Source organism: Ceratotherium simum, chromosome 28 (genome assembly GCF_057802395.1).
Source record: "Ceratotherium simum simum isolate JZ-2026a chromosome 28, ASM5780239v1, whole genome shotgun sequence".
Classification (NCBI taxonomy): Eukaryota; Metazoa; Chordata; class Mammalia; order Perissodactyla; family Rhinocerotidae; genus Ceratotherium; species Ceratotherium simum.
The window spans coordinates 39523833-39541625 of record NC_141927.1 but is presented as its reverse complement, the minus strand read 5'-3'; the positions used below and the strand labels follow the sequence as shown (position 1 = coordinate 39541625).

The 17793-nt window shown below is 40.1% G+C and overlaps 1 protein-coding gene and 1 long non-coding RNA gene across 4 annotated transcripts in view; one reads left to right on the top strand and one right to left on the bottom strand.

The window, feature by feature from the left end:
- Positions 1 to 7739, top strand: part of RNF170 (ring finger protein 170) — a 29796-nt gene extending 22057 nt beyond the window's left edge. For 2 of the 3 annotated variants that reach the window (XM_087418602.1, XM_087418603.1), the window contains exons 6-8: positions 255 to 305; positions 2829 to 2939; positions 7247 to 7739. In XM_087418602.1, the coding sequence (XP_087274728.1) occupies positions 255 to 305; positions 2829 to 2939; positions 7247 to 7516 (432 nt within the window). In that variant the 3' untranslated portion in view covers positions 7517 to 7739. The remainder of the gene's footprint in view (positions 1 to 254; positions 306 to 2828; positions 2940 to 7246) is intronic. The other variant, XM_004441216.3, reaches the window with a different exon arrangement.
- Positions 7740 to 12810: 5071 nt separating this feature from the next.
- LOC147913367 (uncharacterized) lies at positions 12811 to 17755 on the bottom strand. Its single transcript, XR_015548855.1, has 2 exons — positions 17631 to 17755; positions 12811 to 17240 (listed from the first exon to the last, which is right to left on the bottom strand). It is a non-coding gene; the product is annotated as an uncharacterized LOC147913367 (long non-coding RNA).
- Positions 17756 to 17793: the final 38 nt, after the last annotated feature.

The following is a 17793-nucleotide window of genomic DNA, read 5'->3' as shown; positions in this document are numbered from 1 at the left end:
GACTGAAATGTCAGCACAGATGAGATGTGCCAAATTTTCTCAATTTCTTTGACAAACTGGAAAAATAAAATACTGAAAAACCTGAGGAGCTGAAGTTCTTAGTTTTTTAATTAGTAAATTTAGCAAAATAGGACATTCTATCAGTTGTATACAGTTTTTCATAATTTATTTTATACTTATTTTATTTTTCATTTAAAAATATATACCTTTCTGATAACAAGTTATGAACTCGTAAAAAGACAGCATTTCCTTAGGAAGTCTTCAGTGTGCAAAGTGAAGTTCTGCAAAGGACAGAGAACTTCCAGGTAAAGACATCAAGCTGAATGCGTATATCTTCTTGTGCTCCCTCTCACAACCCCACTGAAACAACAGTAAAGGACATTTTATGAAGGCATAACCCACAGAGAGCAAAAAATAAAATAAAATGATAGAAGAGGTGATCATTTTTCAAAAATTCTTTGTAAAATATAACAGACATACAGAAAAGCACACAAAACAAAGTACAGCTCACTGAGTTATCACAAAGCAGCACTTGAGTGTCAATACTCAGATGAAGACACAAAAGCTGGCCAATAGCCCCAGATCCTCCCAGGACCTTCCCAACCTCCACCCTGCTCCCTCTCTGAGAGGTAATGGCTGTCTGACTTGTATGATGAGTATTTCCTTGATTCCCTTTATAGTTTCATGATCTTAGCTTGCACCTCTAAGATTATTGTTTAGTTTTGCCTGATTTTTGGAATTTATATAAACAAAACCATATAGGAGGTATCGTTAAACATATATACACATGTGTGCACATACACACACACACACACACACACACACGTATATATACCTTTCAGCCTTTGTTCTGGCTATCCACTTCCCCCCACCACTGCTTTCTTTTTTGATACAGAGAGGGAAGTTCAGGTCTTTCTCTTCTTTCTTTCTTGCTTCTAGATTTCCAAATTTGGCCTCTTTCACATTTGACTTTTTATTGCATGGTCAGGAGGAAAATTGATTTTTTTTTATACTGCCTCTCTGCTGATTTGATGTGTGACACTAGGCAGTCAGCACTGAAGCTTATTTGCCAATAGCACCTCTTATCATCTTAAGCTATTGGCCAGCATCACTGAGACAGGCCATAGGTCTTACATTAAAGAATTAGTTCCGCCACCTATCTCTTCTTGGCTCTACCAAGGCTTTTCATAGGGCATATATATAGAGAGTAGCTTATGGTGTCCTTTGGACCACCCATAAATTGGCTAGAGGCTAGAAAGGTGGAGATACAGTTGTTTTAATGTAATAGCTTTTGGTTCCTTGACTGTAGAGTAATTTATCCTGGAGGCAAGACAAGTGGCAGGTCCCTGCTCCACCTCCGGTTTCACTGGAAATCATAATGCACAGGCTGCGGCCTCTGACTGGAGCACACTCACCACTTCTCTCCTGAATGCATACACTAACACACCAATGGGCCTACCTGCATTTCAAGGGCTAGCTTAAGTTTCAAGCTTTCTGGACACCCCAGGCAGAAGAAGTCCTTACTCTCAAGCATCAGTACAGTCATGTGCCACATAACAACGTTTGGTCAATGATTGACGGCATACATGACGGTAGTCCCATAAGATTAGTACCATAGAGCCTAGGTGTGTAGTAGGCTAGACCATCTAGGTTTGTGTGAGTACACCCTGTGATGTTCACACAATGACGAAATCGCATAATGATGCCTTTCCCAGAACACAGCCCCGTCATTAAGGACAGATGACTGTACAACACCTACCACTGGGCCTTAGAACAGGCTTTTGAACAGGTCTGCCTCCCCTTCTGTCTTGGGTATTATGACCACCAAGGGGCAAGGCCGTGTCTTCATTTTTTGTATATCTAGCACTCAGCGTGGCCCCTGGCCCACAGGAGGTGCTCAATTAGTATTTATTAGGAGAATGCATTTTTATTAACAAATTTGTTAAGAGATGGCTGCACCTGCTCTTTCTGCCACCTGCTGCTCTTAGTCACTCCTCTTTGGAGCTGTGCGGAAAGCGTCTGAGCAGTGGGCGGCCCTGGTTTTACAGCTGAATGGAGGAACGATAAAAACAGCTAGATGACTTAAACCTGAATCTGTCACTACTCCTTCCCGTTTTATCTCATTGCAGAGCTCATCAGTGACCCTTTTCTGTAGTGGCTGTTGTAGTTTAAAATGTGCATGTCTTTCGAGGTCCTGTCATCTCCTGATTACCTGTGTGTGGTCCTGGGGGACCTGTGTTCCCCCTTACCTCTGCCACAGGAGAAACCGGGGACGTCTTAGGTTAGACGTACAACAGTATCGAGAGGGACCTCTGTGGCTGTGGTAGCGACGGGTGCCTGAGAGCCAGTCCCTGCAGGAACTTGACCGCTGTGTCGTGGGTGGTAGCTTTCAAAGGTATTTCAAATACCAGTGAGGGTAAGGACTCATGATTGTGATACCAAAAAAGAAATCCCTAATTTTTCTCTCTCAAACTGATAGGTATATATTTTTATGTCACTTTGCTCCTGAATGTTTTCATCATTCCGATATCTTCAAATATGTGTTAGCCCATACAGAGAACTACTGACTTTATCCCTGGTGTGGACTGGAAAATATTAGAACCAGTGTTTGGATAAGGTACCATTTTATTTCATAGGATTTCAAATTACATTTTTCATCGGATTTTATTGTAATGCAATAATAACTTACTCCCCCTCGTGTTGCCTTTATTAAAAGAAATGAATGAAAACATAAATTCAGAAGCTTTTCTCATTCTATTGAATAATAATACAAAATGACAAAATTAATGCTGCAGAGAGGTGTAACAATTTTTTTCTGTAACATACAGGTAACTTTACTGCTAACAGTATTTGGTGAAGATGACCAGTCTCAGGATGTCACACCATTGCATCAAGATATTAATGATTATAACCGGAGATTCTCAGGGCAGCCCAGATCTGTAAGTAATGTTAAAGCAGGTGCAAAGTTAGAGTATAATGATACTTCTCTTTTGTAAAGTGAGATTTAACCAACAAATGTTCTTCGACTATGAAAAATCTCTTGGTTATGCATGTCAGGTCAAGTTTTTACCTTCATCATTGTTGTCATTCATTGAATCACAGCTTTCCCAAAGACTACAGTTTTCTCTCTTAAAAAAAAAAAAAGACATTACGTAAGTCTTTATGAAATACCAGCAAAACAGCAATAGGAAAAACTGGAAGGAAATGTAAAATTATCGACTCCTATGTGATTCTAAAATAGGGTTTGTCTTATGAGAAAACTTACAACTGAGAACTTCTGGAGAGTTTTACAATTGTGATTTACTCTGTTTTGTTTACCCCAGCCACCTGTTTGAAATGTTCCCTTAAGTAACACTAGGTTTTGGGGGTTTTTTTCTATGTCATCTTAGCTATTCAAAAGCATTCTATTTTTAAAGAACATATTGATTCTACAGTTGACCTCCCCCCAAAAAAGGCATTTGATAAATTAAAAACTGTCACATTTTCCTGACTCATTCCAGTTTTCTGAAAATCCAGCAAAGAATTCTAGCACTGTGTGTATGACTGACTATGTACTTCAAAAACCGGAATTTACTAAGTGCAAATTTATGGGGAAAGCCCCGACTTTGGTGTCCAGCTGCTTAGCTGACGTCTCTACTTGGGTATTCCATAGGCATCTCAAACTTAACATGCATAATATTGAACTGATTCCCTCCTTAACTCAGGTACGTCTCTTCTCAGCCTTACTCAGTTCAGCTTTAGTTTCCTCCTCTCCCTCATCTGATCTATAAATAAGTTGTATCATTTCTTTTCTCTTTTTTGTGGATCCTGTCATTTTTACCTCATAAAAACGTCCTGCGCCAGTCGCCATCATGCCAGTCCAAGCCACCACCAACTCTTGCTTGGGACAGCTGCAGTGGCCTCTTCACTTGGATGTTTTTCTCCGCACAGCAGCCCGAGTAATATTTTGAAAACATAAGTCAGACCATGAGGCTCTTGTGTTTTAAAACTTCCACATTGGAATAATGTTCCAACTCCTTACTTGTGGCTTACAAGGCCCCGCGTGACCCAGCGCCTCCCTCACTCCCTCACGCCTTGGGCCACTCTCCCCTCAGCCAGTGCACTTCAGCTACACGGGCCTCCTTTCAGCTCTCAGAATGCAATCCCAGTCTGTCCACCTTAACGCCTTCACACAAGCCATTTCCTCTGCTTGGAGTGCTTGTCCCTCTGCTCTTCTCATGGCTGACTTCTCATCCTCTAGGTCATTCTTAAGCAGACCTTCCTCAGAAGGGCTTTCCCTGATCAACTGAGGTATTCTCTAGTATTGCCCTCTGTACCTTTCCTTCATGGCTTTTGTCACAAACAGTACTCAAGTCTCCTTCATTAGTTTTCTCTCAGTAGAGTAGAAGCTTCCTGAGGGCAAGGACTGGGTTTATTTACTCACTACTATAGTCTCATAGCCAAATTTAGTGCCTGGGATACAGTAGGCCCTTAATGTTTGTTGAATGAATTCATGAGTTATCCTTAAGATAAAAACTGATACTACTACTCCCAGGCAAGAACACAGGCTATTAAAATGCTCAGTGTTAACCCCCTGTGTGCTCTTGTGCTCGCTTGCACGTACTGCTTGTTCTGGGATGTCCTGTACATCAAGGGGCATACGGTTTCACCTGTTGTGGATAATAATGGGTAACTCTTTTAGATGTTTAAGCAACAAGAAAAACAATCCAGTCACTGTTGTCCTCCATAGTTATTTGGGAGCCTCTTCTGCTATTTTCCTCCAGCAATTTTTTTACGTATCTTCTAATGACATCTATAGGATGATTCTTTGAAAATTAACATGTTTCAAATTCAAGAACTACCACTGAACTTAAAAAAATCATTTTAAGATATTCATTCTTATTTTTGTGTGAAGCATACCATTGCTCAATTACTATTTATTGCAGGTGTCAGATAGATATTTAATGGGTAGGAAAGCTGGTATGTGATGAAATTACAATATAATGAAGACATTTAGCTCTTACTTTGGTATTCTACCTCATTCAAAGTTGAAGTAAGATTATGATTAATATACAAACATTCTTAATAACCCATTTCATATTTCTTGTCTAATTATTACAGATTTTATATAAATGATACCATATGAGAAGTGAACAAAATAGCTCTGATAAAGGACAGAAAAGTATTCAAAAAACATACTGGCTGGTCATTAGTAATATTTAAAGCAGTTTACCAGAGACCTTGTGAAAGCTGTATAGCTGTTTTGCTTTAAATATTAGTTTCTTCTATAAAGAATAGAAAACATAGGAAGTGATTCTAAAAAGCCCATTTTTGTTCTTTTGTGACCAATTTTCCAAAGAGTTACAAGATTTTCTTTATCTGGTGGAGTTTTAAAACTGTTTTCTCATCACTTGCTCAATTCTTCCCATTTTTGTCTCCAACTCCCTCTCAACTTATTTGGCACTTGTTAAATAAAATATAGACATAGAATTGGATTTATGATATTTATACATATGGTTAAAAATAGCTGAACTGTGGGCAGTGGAATGACCACAGGAAGTGATTTACTTCCTCTGGTCAGTTTCCCTTGCATCTACCAACCCCTGAGAAATGAGATAATGAAAGAAGTCATGTTGAGGAGTCACCGTAGTTCGTTACTACACAGGACCTTAGCTCCTGTTGTCAACAGCTACAGAACAAATGAGCAGTGTACAGACAGAGAACAAACTGACTTGCTCAAGATCATACAGATAGATATTGGTACTCTCTCTTTTTTTTTAACAGCTTTGTTTAGATGTAATTTACATGCCATAAAGTGCACCTGTTTAAAGTGTACAATTCAATGGTTTTTAGTAAATTTACAGAGTAGATATAATCTAATTATCACCATAATCTTAATTTTAGAATATTTTCATCATCCCCAAAGCTTTAGCAGTTCCTTCCCCTTCTCCCCTCTACCTTACCCTCTCCCTAGTTCTTTGCAACCACTAATCTACGTTTTCTATCTCTATAGATTTGGCTATTCTGGATATTTCATCATTTCATTTAAATGGGATATTATAATATATGGCCTTTTGTCTCTGGCTTATTTCACTTAGCATAATGTTTTCAGAGTTCATCCATGTTGCAGCATATCTCAGTACTTCATTGCTTTTTATGGCCAAATAATATATCACATTTTGTTTATCCATTTATCAGTTGATGGACATTTGAATTATTTCCATTTTTTGGCTATTATGAATAATGCTGCCATTAACATTCGTTTACCAGTTTTTGTGTGGACACAGTTTTTATTCCTCTTGGGTATAAGCCTCATTGTGGAATTGCTGGATATTGTGATAACTTTATGTATAATATTTTGAGGAACTGCCAAACTGTTTCCTGTTTCCAAAGGGGCCATACATTCCCACCAACAGTGTATGAGGGTTCCAATTTCTCCACATCCTTCAATTGTTAAAATTTTATGTAATTTGTTACATTTCAGCTGTGAAAATTAGGCTCATTTATGTAAAAACCTAGTGATTGATGTGTTTCTCTACATATTCAGAAACAATCATTTGCAGCAAAGTAGGGCCTGGCATTCCAAAAATCTTTGTGGCAATTAGTAATTCGCTTAAACTCAAACTAAACAGAATAAACATCCTAAGAAGGAATCAGTTTCATTGCTATTCTTAGACTATCAAAGCCATCAAAATTGATGTATTTAATATATACTACTTATATGTTGTCTGGCAGTTTATAAAAGTCTTTTATATACACTGTCTCTTTTAGTTCTTAATAGTGCTCATGGCACATGAATACTCAATTAGTCGTTGACTTATCTTTAGTAGGTTAAACAACTTTCCCTAAGGTCACTTGGCTAATAAGTGATTGACTTTGAATTCAAACCCATGTCTGTCTGATTTAAAGCTGAGACTTGAGCTCAAGCCTCAGACTCTAATCCTACACACTAGGTCCTTCATTTGGTTTATTCTACTAACTCAGATTAGAGAGAACTTGAGTTCTGCGTTACTATAGCCTATATTTTAGGTTTGTTGACATTTTAGTTGCTTTTCAGTTATCTGCAATGACCTATTTTATAAGAACCTAGTAATCAAAGAACTGTTTTTAAATAACATGCATAACTAGAAAATATGGCGTTCAGTCAGTATGTGAAACTCCTTAATTCACGTTAACTGAATTTGTCTGCACGTTGTAAGAAAATTATATTATTTTGAAGTCTGACACATTAGATGCCAAATCACAATATTTGTTCTTCCCTTACCAGATTATGGAGAGAATTCTGGATCTACCCACTTTACTGAGGCATGCATTCAGGGAAATGTTTTCAGTTGGGGGCCTGTTCTGGATGTTCCGTATCAGGATAATACTTTGTTTAATGGGAGCTTTTTTCTATCTTATATCACCTCTAGATTTTGTACCTGAGGCCTTGTTTGGGATTCTAGGCTTCCTAGATGATTTCTTTGTCATCTTTTTGTTGCTTATCTACATCTCTATTATGTACCGAGAAGTGATTACACAGAGACTGAACAGATGAAAAAAAAATGAGTTTACTAAAGTATTTGAGCTAATGTGTGAAATCAGACAAAAGGACCCATGGCAGTGTAAAGCATCTGAACATTATCTTACAAGCTTAAAACCACTGTATTACAACAAACATTTGATTATCATTTGGCAAATGCCTAGCAGTATATGACTGGAATTTTTACATGTTGCAGATTCTAATATTAAGGTTAGAATTATAATAATTTACAACTGTATCTTGATTCTGTGTTTTCTATAAGGTCTCTGGAAAAAATATGGAATTATATAAAAAGGGATGCTTTTAGATCTTTTTCTTTTCCCCAAAATTACTCAGATTAATTGGATGTATAGTAAGATATTGTTAAAAGTACAGTTTATCCAATTTGTCCTTCTCAGTGAGTACGTATATGATAATATATTGCTATAAAACTCATCTAAATATTTTTGTTACAATAAAATATTGTATAATATTGGGGAAAAGTCATTGTATTTTTTAGTACTAGCTAAGTTTTGTGCATTTGGAGCTGTTCTGCTTTTCCATTCTGATGTAATTCTCTATTATCAGCTGAAAGTGAAAGAAGGAACTTGAACTGTATAATTTGATTTCATATCTGGTTTACAGAACACTTCTTAATTAATAGAAGAATTAACAAGATGTAAGACATTTATCTCCATTCAGCACACTTGATGGTCTCAGTTATGACATTTAAACAAGAGTTTGGTCCTTTTATAGGAATAGTATATAAAAGTAACTTATAAAGGGTAATTTTTTCAGGACTCCTGGGTAATACTGCAAACACATAGTAGTTTGATGCATTTCTGAGGAAAGTGGATCTTCATGGCTGTGAGCATCAAAGACCTTAGGAGGATACTAAGAACACTATTTAAATTTGACAAGAGAAATGACTGGTGAGCTATAGCAACAGAATGGATAAATGTGGTTAGTTTTCTCTTGTCAGAAAACTTTTGTAATATTGTCCCTAGATGGCAGCATATCGCCCAGATACATCCGTCTCATGCAGAATGAGCAAATGCTGTCTGTGATTCAGTAAGAAAGTTATCTTGGTTTTTTGATGGCTACAGCATAAGTATCTAATGCTCTCTACTGCAGTTTTCTGTTTGAGAAGAATTAAAACCGCAAGTATTACGAAATCCTAACTCCCTCAGTGGCACTGCTCGTTAGTGAACTGGACAGCAGGGTGGTCGTTGATGCCCAAGGCTAGCGTTCGCTCTGTCACCTGTAATCACTCATGGTCGCACTGTCCATTCATGTATTAGTGATCTTCACTATGAACAGATAGGGAGAAAAAGAGCAAGTCTGTCATATGCTCCCAAATTAATCAGATTAGCCATTAACTAACGAGATGCTGAATGAAATATCAATAGTGTTTTCTAATTTGGGCCTAGGACAAAGCTGTTGCTTGTCATAGAGAAAAACTATAATGCTTAAATATAGCACATTAGAATTAAAGCAATTTCTCACATAATTTTCATTTTATCCTTAAGACAATTATGTGAAGAAGGCAGGGCATCGCCTTCCCTTTCATAAAAGAAATCCCTATGTTATAGATGAAAGTTTTTTTGCCTAAAGCCACGCACAAATAAGTAACTGAACTGGAATTAGATTCTTCCTAGGACTCCTGCATGGCTTCAGAGATGTGAAGGCTGTTATGAAGAGGGGAAGCAGGAAAGAAACTGGGATCCTTTAGAAGTCTTTTGGAACACGTTGGAGTAGGATAGCTTGGGTGCTCCTAAAAGGAAAGGTCTAGAAAGATGACATATCAAGACTTCATGAATCCTAATTCTACACTTCCAAGTCAAACGTCTAATAGGTTGGCATACTTCATAGAAAAACATGTCAGCTGCAGCCACCAACCTGAAAAGCTAGTGAGTAGGAGTTTGTTACACCACATTTACCAGACTAGAAACGCATTTCCTACCAATGACAAATTTGGTGTGGGGCTATAGCAGTGTTGTTTTTGAAAGGATTTAATTTTCTGTGCATGTGTTTGCTTCATGTGTTCTGTTCTATTTCTAGTTACAATAATTTTATTGTAATATTTGGAATTTCTTAGACTTTCCTGGTAGAGGTGTATTGTACCAAATTTTGTAACGTAGAAAAACACTGTGTGATCTGAAATCTTATTAAATTGCAAAGGGAACATGCTGCCAGAATTACACCTTCCTGCTTATTATGTTATCTTTATTGATCACCGATAATAAATGTAGATGGGATCTGAGAGAATATTTAAAGCAAGTAGAGTCTATCAATGTTTTAAACATCATAGAAATCTTTCTATGATTCAGTTAAATTATATAAATCAAAGCAACAATTTGGATTTTTGTAAACTGCAATATTGTAACTTTCACAAAAGCAGATGGTCCAACCCCAGGAGCAGATGGTAACTTGGGCAGCTCTGTGGGGAACAGGACAGAGGAAACGACTGTTGTAACTGCCCACTAGAACAGTGGTTTCAGCTACTACAGGTCTCAGCGCTAGAGAGCAACAAGGGAGGAAAGGACTGTGTGGTCCCTATGGCTGTGCAGGTACCTTCCTCACAGAGCTGTTGCCGAGGATGGACGGTTTGGTGTGGTTCAAACCTCGTGATTTAAGAGTTTGTCAAGCAGTTATTCTTTTGAATAAAAGCAACATATCTAAAATGAAAAAGTAGGTGTTATTTCCCTGTTTCTTGCTATTGTTTGCTTTAAAACTCAGAACTCCTGAAATACCATTCCGTATAATTGTTACAATGGCTTTCATTTTCACTAATGGACATCCAATATCTCATCACATTTCTAATTAATTTTTCTGAGATATTTTTAAATTTAAAAAGTAGAAATGTTTTTGCTTTTGAGAAAAATTATTTAATCTGGGAAGTCTGTATTAATTCTGGACAGTAGGGTGGGATTGGGGTTAGAGATTAGGTCTGTTCCCTGATTCCCCACCCATTTCTTCTGAGTGTATATTTGGTAACTGAAATTGTGTATTTGATAACTGGAATGTTCTTTTCTGAGTCTGTGCCCTTATGTTTGCATCAATACTCTCCCCTTTTTCCCCCCTGCTCTTTGAAACACTAAACGTACCCCAGGCTCTTCTGGTTTGCTAAACAGCAACGCATAAACCTGGGACTGGGTCGGAATAGGAAAGGGCACTCAAGGTTGGAAGGCCCTAAGAGTTCAGTTTCCCAGGACCAGGCCAGTGGGCTTTAAGGGCTGCTGACAGGAGGTGATGCTATCACAGAGATAAAGACAACCACTGAGCTTTTGTTCTGTCAGAGCCAGACCATCTTGATGGCATCAACATTTGTTTTAAGCACTGAGTCCTTGACTGCAAGCAAATTTGTGGTGTTATCAGTCACTGTCTCCTTCATCCACCTGCATCCTCTGCCTTGTCCCATGTCCCAGAAGGGTGCATAAGAGAAGTAAACACCCCGTTAGGAAACACTGAGCGTGTCTGGACACCGTCCTTCTCTCTCAGGCTAGTGGTATAGGCTGTGGGCCATTTGAGGGGAATGTAATGGGTGACGTAGGAGAGGACTAAGGGCTCAAGATGTTTAAAACTGATACCTAACAGTTTAGATCTTAATTTGTTTAAAAACACAAATTAAAAAAAAAAACTATTTAAAAATACCTGATATTCAGGTCAAAACACTAACCCTTCTAATCAGTCTTAGAGAAAACCTCTAATTTATATCTACATGAAAATTATCTTTGTTTCACTAATCTTAGAATATTAGAGCTGTGAGGGTCTTTAGAAATTGACTAGTTTTTGTGTTTTATCTGTGAAAATCAGATCAAAGCTATGGATAGCTCCCCAGAAAAATGCATATATACACCTATATGTATAATTTGGATTCATTTTCAGGGGCTTCAAAGACCTGACCATTCATGGATTCCAAATTAAGAATTCTTCACTTAGTCCCACAGCCATACTCTACACATAAAGATAATGAGGCCCAGAGAGAATGAATGCTAAGGTATTTTTTAATAAAAATTGTTTACAGGAAAAGAAAGCATAGTAAGATAGAAATTAAAATCTAAACTGTTAGATATCGGTGAGGTTAAACATCATTTTTAGCCCTTACCTCTCTCCTACATCAAAATAAGTGGCTTATTTTTTTTCAGTGTATCAAATGAGAACAAAGTTTATCCTTCTGGAATAATTGTGACAAAATGTACCCTTTTAATGTCAATGGTTAAATTTTCTTTTTTCCTTAAAAGTGTTCTATTGGTAAATAAATTAGTTCTTGGCCTCTTAAGACTTTGAAAAACATCAAACTTCTAATTAATCTTCTTCAGTTTATCCCTATTTATTCTCTTTCCCTTAAATGGTCATACAAAGCTAAAGCATATATTCATTTTTGATATTTATTGAAGGGGTCAAATGAGCATATATCTCATTCTCTTAAAAAAGGGCAATTTTGCATCTTGTGTGACCCTTGTTTCCTTAATAGGCTGTTTTATTAAAGTAGAACAAACACCAAACATTTTATAAATCATAAGGGTCAGATGATGGGCTGGCCCAGTGTCTTGGCGGTTACGTGCGCGTGCTCTGCTGCTGGCGGCCCGGGTTCGGATCCCGGGCACGCACCGAGGCAGCGCTTGTCCGGCCATGCTGAGGCTGCGTCCCACGTACAGCAACTAGAAGGATGTGCAGCTATGACACACAACTACCTACTGGGGCTTTGGGGGAAAAAATAAATAAATAAAATTATAAAAAAAAAATAAGCGTCAGATGATGAATTATAAAGTGAACACAGTGTTTAACCAACATCAGTCAAATGACACAACATTACCACCATCCCATAACCCCTCCTTTATTGCCTCTCTCTTCAAAAGCAACCTCTTCTGGCTTTGGTTTTACCTACATTTTTTTACTCCATAAAAAAATAGAATCATATAGTATATTTTCTTTTGTGTCTGACTTCTTCAACATTATGTTGTGGGTCCATATTGTTGTGGGTCGTAGCTTCTTTATTTTGATTACTGTATAGTATTCCATTGTATGACTGTACCACAATTTATTCATTTGTGGTGGTTTCCATCAACATTTTTAAAAGGCAGACAGACATCTTTGAAAGTAAAGATGCTTCCTCGTGGTCACCCCTTGACAAGTAAAGAACAATTATTCCAGCTTTAGGAAATGTTAAGAAGAAATGGGCAAAGGAAAAAGAAGAAAAACAGACAATGGGTGTAAGTTAGTTTAGAGGAAGTAAAAATTATCTTTCTATTAATCAAATAAGTTAACTGGCAGACCACACAGTGAAAATTTAGTTTGGGGGATGTTTTACAAATAAAAATTCAACATTCAGTTTAATATATATTTTTTAATTGTATGCAATTCACTTTACCAATAAATTTACCATTTTGAAGTAAGGAAACATTAAGATTATATTCAACAAATAATAAAAATGTATATTTCATTTCAAAATTATGGTAGCTAGAAGAGAGAAAGCAGAAGAAAGGGGAGTGAAGAAGTGAACTTGGCTGAGGGAAATCCAACCAGATAACTAAATGGATTGGTCTCATTCTAAGTTAGTGATCACAGTCCTCAACAGGGCCCTGTGCACTGGCTGGTGATCTTCGCATGCTTCTCTAGTAGCTTCATTCCCAAGCTCTGAGAACTAGTTTATACTTTCTCTCTCGTCTGACATTCCCCAGTCCTACAACCCCACAGCAGATGACCCAGCTTCTTAAATCCTCCCCCGCTTCCAAGTCCTCTTTTTGTTGGAGACGTAGCTCCCCCCACTCCCTGCTTTTTTTTTTGGTGAGGAAGATTAGCCCTGAACTAACATCTGTTGCCAATCCTCCTCTTTTTACTGAGGAAGATTGGCCCTGGGCTAACATCCGTGCCCATCTTCCTCTACTTTATATGTGGGATGCCACCACAGCATGGCTTGATAAGTGGTGTGTAGGTCTGTGCCCAGGATCCGAACCCATGAATCCCACGCTGCTGAAGCAGAGTGCACAAACTTACCGGCTATGCCACCAGGCCAGCCCCAACTCCCTTCTTTTTTAAAGGCCATCTACATCTCAGTAAAAGGCACCACCATCCATCCATCTAAATACTCAAGCTCAAGTCACCCTTGATATCTTGATGCCTCTCTTTCCCATTCTCATATCCATCTATCAGCAAGCCCTGGTGTTTCTACCTCCCACATATATATCTGCTGCCACCACCTTAGTCCAAGCTACCAACATCTCCTGCGTGCCTGCAACAGCTTCTTAATTGGTCTGCTCATTTGCACGGTTGCCCCTCTAAGATAATATAATAGCCAGAATCACCTTTTACGAATGTTTATTATTAGATCATGTCGCTGCCCTGCCTAAAATGGTCAGTGGCTTCCTGCTGCACTTAAAACCCAAACCAACAACTTCCCTCCTTCAACCTCACTTCATGCCCTTCTGCCCCTGGCTCACTGGGCTCTACCACCACAGCCTCCATTCAGTTCCTAGAAAATATCGCATCTTTACTGCCTGTGCCACGAATGCTCTCCCCAGCCTCCCCACCTTCATTCTTCACATTACTAGTTTTTCCTTCTTTGGTTCTCAGGTTAAATGTTCCCTCCTCAGACAGACTATCTAACTGCCTGAGCTGAAGCAGGTTGTGACCCTCTCCTCCACCCTGTATTCACCCTTACAGCACGCTAATGTATTCTTGGCATCTTAACACAATGTTATTTTATTTATATTTTTGTTGTCTGTCTTCCCCTCACTAGAAATATAAGCTCTATGAAGAAAGATAGGGACTATTTTAGTCCTGGCATGACGCCTGCCACTATAATAGGTGGTCAATAAATAAAGGTTAATAAAAAAACGAAAGGAAAAAAAGGAAGGGAGAGAAGATGAGGAAAAGTCACTTCTTACTCCTTCACTGTTACCTCCCAGGTATAAGCCACCATCATCTTGTCACTGACTAATTGCCCCTAGGAACTCCAGGGTGGGTTTGGAAGCATTTAACTGTTTAAGAGATGCAATCACCAGCACTCTGAACCAGACTGAGCCCCACAACAGCAGGCCTATGACCTTTGCCTCATTTTTAATGCTAAGATCTCCTCTCCAGCAGGAGCTTAGGCCTTATTACCATAACCTGCAGTGTATGTGGAAGCACCTTTTCCAACTGAGCCTGCGCAAGCGAATGCCCACCTCTCCCTTTTGAATATTCATTTCCCATCCGACATAAAAGGCCCCGGCTTCCCTTTGTTAGGGGACAGCCACAACTTTGGAAATGATTCCGCGTGGCCTCCTATTTGCTGCAAAGAAGTCCTACTTTGTGTGACAACTACTTTTGGTTGAGAGTCTGACTGTAATTCGCCAGGAGGCCAACCCACTTTTGGTTCGGTAACAATCTCTCACCTACGTTACCGCAGAAGCCTTCCTACCAGTCTCCCTGCCTCTAAGCTGCGCTCCTGTCTATACTCAACAGCAGTGATCATTTTAAAAGATTGTCTCACTTCTCTGCTTAAGAGCCTGCTCTCCATTTCACTTAGTACAAGTCAAAATCCTTACGCTAGCCTACAAGGCCCTACGTGACCTTGTCCCGTTTCCTCTGACCTTATCTCATATTTGTCCCCTCGAGCTCACTCGGCTCCAGCCACACTGCCTCTCTGCTGTTCTTTGAACAGGCCAGGGACACTGAGCCTCAGGAGTTCTGCCTCAGCCATTCCCTCTGCCTGCAAGGTTCTCCCCCAGATATCCTCAGAACTAACTCACCAACTCCAAATCTTTGCTCAGTAGTCACTTTCTCTATTAGGCCTATCCTGTTGTTAAACCACAAAATTCAACTGAGTAAATTAAAGATCAAATTGGCTTTCTTCATGATTCCCGAATCAAGCAGCATCCCATCTAGCAAATAGAAAGGAGCTCCAGGAGCTGTACAAACTGGCAGGCTTTTACATGCAGGGGGAGGAAAGAGGAAGTTTCTAATAGAGTGGATTGTTTCAGGCAAGGTCACCTTCCTCTGGGGGAAGGGCTGGGGTCTAACGTGCAGATGACCTCACTAATTCCATATTCACTGGTTAAAGGTCACATTCCTGAGAGGCTGAAACTGCATGAAGTCTTGGTTGGCTGTCATGGAGGCAATGGTTCCACTGGGCCTGTTCTTTACACTGTCCGTTGTATTTAAAATTGCAACCCCCTCACCCCACGTGGCACTTTTCACCTTATAACATGTGGTCACACAGGTTCTCGGTCTGCCTCCTCCAACCCTCATTTGAATATTAGCTCCATGAGGGCAGAAATCTTTGTCTTGCTCACTAATGTATCACTGTGCATAGAACACAGCAAGTGTTCAGTCAATATCTGTTCAATCAATTGACAAGGAAAGGATTTCAGTGAACTCTTAAGTGAAAATATGCTTTTTCAGTTCACCAACAGTATCACCTTCTGATATCTATTGCACAGCAAGCCAGAGGAAACTGCCGCCTGTCTCAATGCCTGGAAATGCTAATGAACTATTACTTGAGTATTCTGGTACAGGGATAAGGCTCTGAAACCATTTTAGACACATGGCTTCTAGGACTGGTTGATTTAACCATTTTCTGGATACTTAATTTATGTCAGACACTGCGAGCTGGCGGGGTTACAATGCTAAGTAAGACACAGTCCTTATCCTCAGCAGGATCTCAGTTCTGATGAGGAAGACAGACAAGTACACAGACATTACAATATGGTCCATAATTGTAGACAGAGGTAAGTGCAAGTTTTCATTGGAACAAGAGAGGTGCCTAAGTTGGGGAGCCTAGGAAGTGAGGGTAAGGAAAGCATTTTAGAAAAGATAACACTTAGGCCACATCTTAAGGGTGGAAAGGTCTGGGAAAGGCATTTCAGGCCAAGGGAAATAGCCTATTTAAGGAAGCCAGGAGAAATTCTGCCCTCTGTGTAAAATATAAAGCTGGAAAAAAGTTCAAGACAAGTGGAGGGAGATGACAGTGAATAAGCAGAGGTACCTGATCCTAAAGGGCTTTATGGCTCACCATAAGTTTGGATTTTATCCAGTAGAGAGGGTAGCTTCTGAAGGATGTGAGCAAGGGAGGGTCCGTTTCTGTGGAGCATAGATTGGAGAGAAGCAAACCAGGAGACAGTTACAGGCTGCTGCAAGAGTAAGAGACCATGAGAGCCTGATCAAGAACAGTGACAGGAGAGATGGAAAGGGATGAATTTAAGTATTTATTCTATAAAATCAAGCTGGTCATCAAAAGGATGTGGAGGGTGTGAAAGAAATCTAACATGACTCCAAGGTTTCGGTTAAGCAACTGAATAGTAATTCACAGGTGATAATACCGAAGGCAGAACAGATTTACATAAGAAATACAAGATTTAGGAAATCAAGGCATTTGGAGTTCAAGCAGCAGGGTGTTTAGGGTGAGAGGTGGGCAGAGGATGGAACCCTGGGGAAACATCAACATTTAACGGGGTGGGAGGATTGTGGGGAGAGGCAGAAAACGCGTTAAGAGGCCACTTTCCAGGTCTCCAGGCTCTGCTCTACACAGAGGAGAGGGGCGCGCAACCCGGAGACAAAGCCTCCCTCCGATGTGAACATCGCTGCCGCAGTTCGCGATCTCGAGCACAGCACCGGGAGATCACCACGCAACCAGCGGACTTCGGGAGCCTCAGCCCGGCAGCTGCTGGCCGCGGCCCACTGAGGGTCCCCGGAAGATTCGGTTTGGGGCGGGTGTGTGTGGCTTCTTTCATTGCTAAAACTCTGCACCCGGGCTCCTTGCAGAGCCCTGGGATACCTGAAGAGACAGGTAATGGGACGAAGGTTAGGTCTGGGAAAGGAGCCCACAAAGTTTTACAAATCATACACCATCTGTGGCGGCCCTTTTTAAATGGGCGCGATTACCCAACGATGTCAGCTTTACACTTGCGTTCTTTTAGGCAAGCAGACCATACTGTTCTCCACCCTAAACCGCCCCAGATAAATTAACCCAAGGAAACACCACGAGCGAGGAGACCGCGCATGGGCTCACACTACTCACTACTCCCCTCCCCTCCGCTCGCCTCCTTTCCCAGGCAGTTCCTTTCTTCTTTCCGGAAGCTCGGGGCCCCGCCCACTTCCGCAACGCCGAGCCCGCCGCAAGACACGCCAGGCCTCAGCCAATGGCCTGCTTCCCAGGAAACGTTACCTCTGACCTCAGGGCTAATCAGAGACAGTAGGACGAACTCCTCGCGAGAGGTGAGCTTGAAGCAGCCTCCGCCATCTTGGAGATGGGAGACGGGCGATGGCTGTGCTCCTCCTGCTAATGCAAACAACAAAACGGGCACGTTAGTTCTTCCTACGTGAGGCTA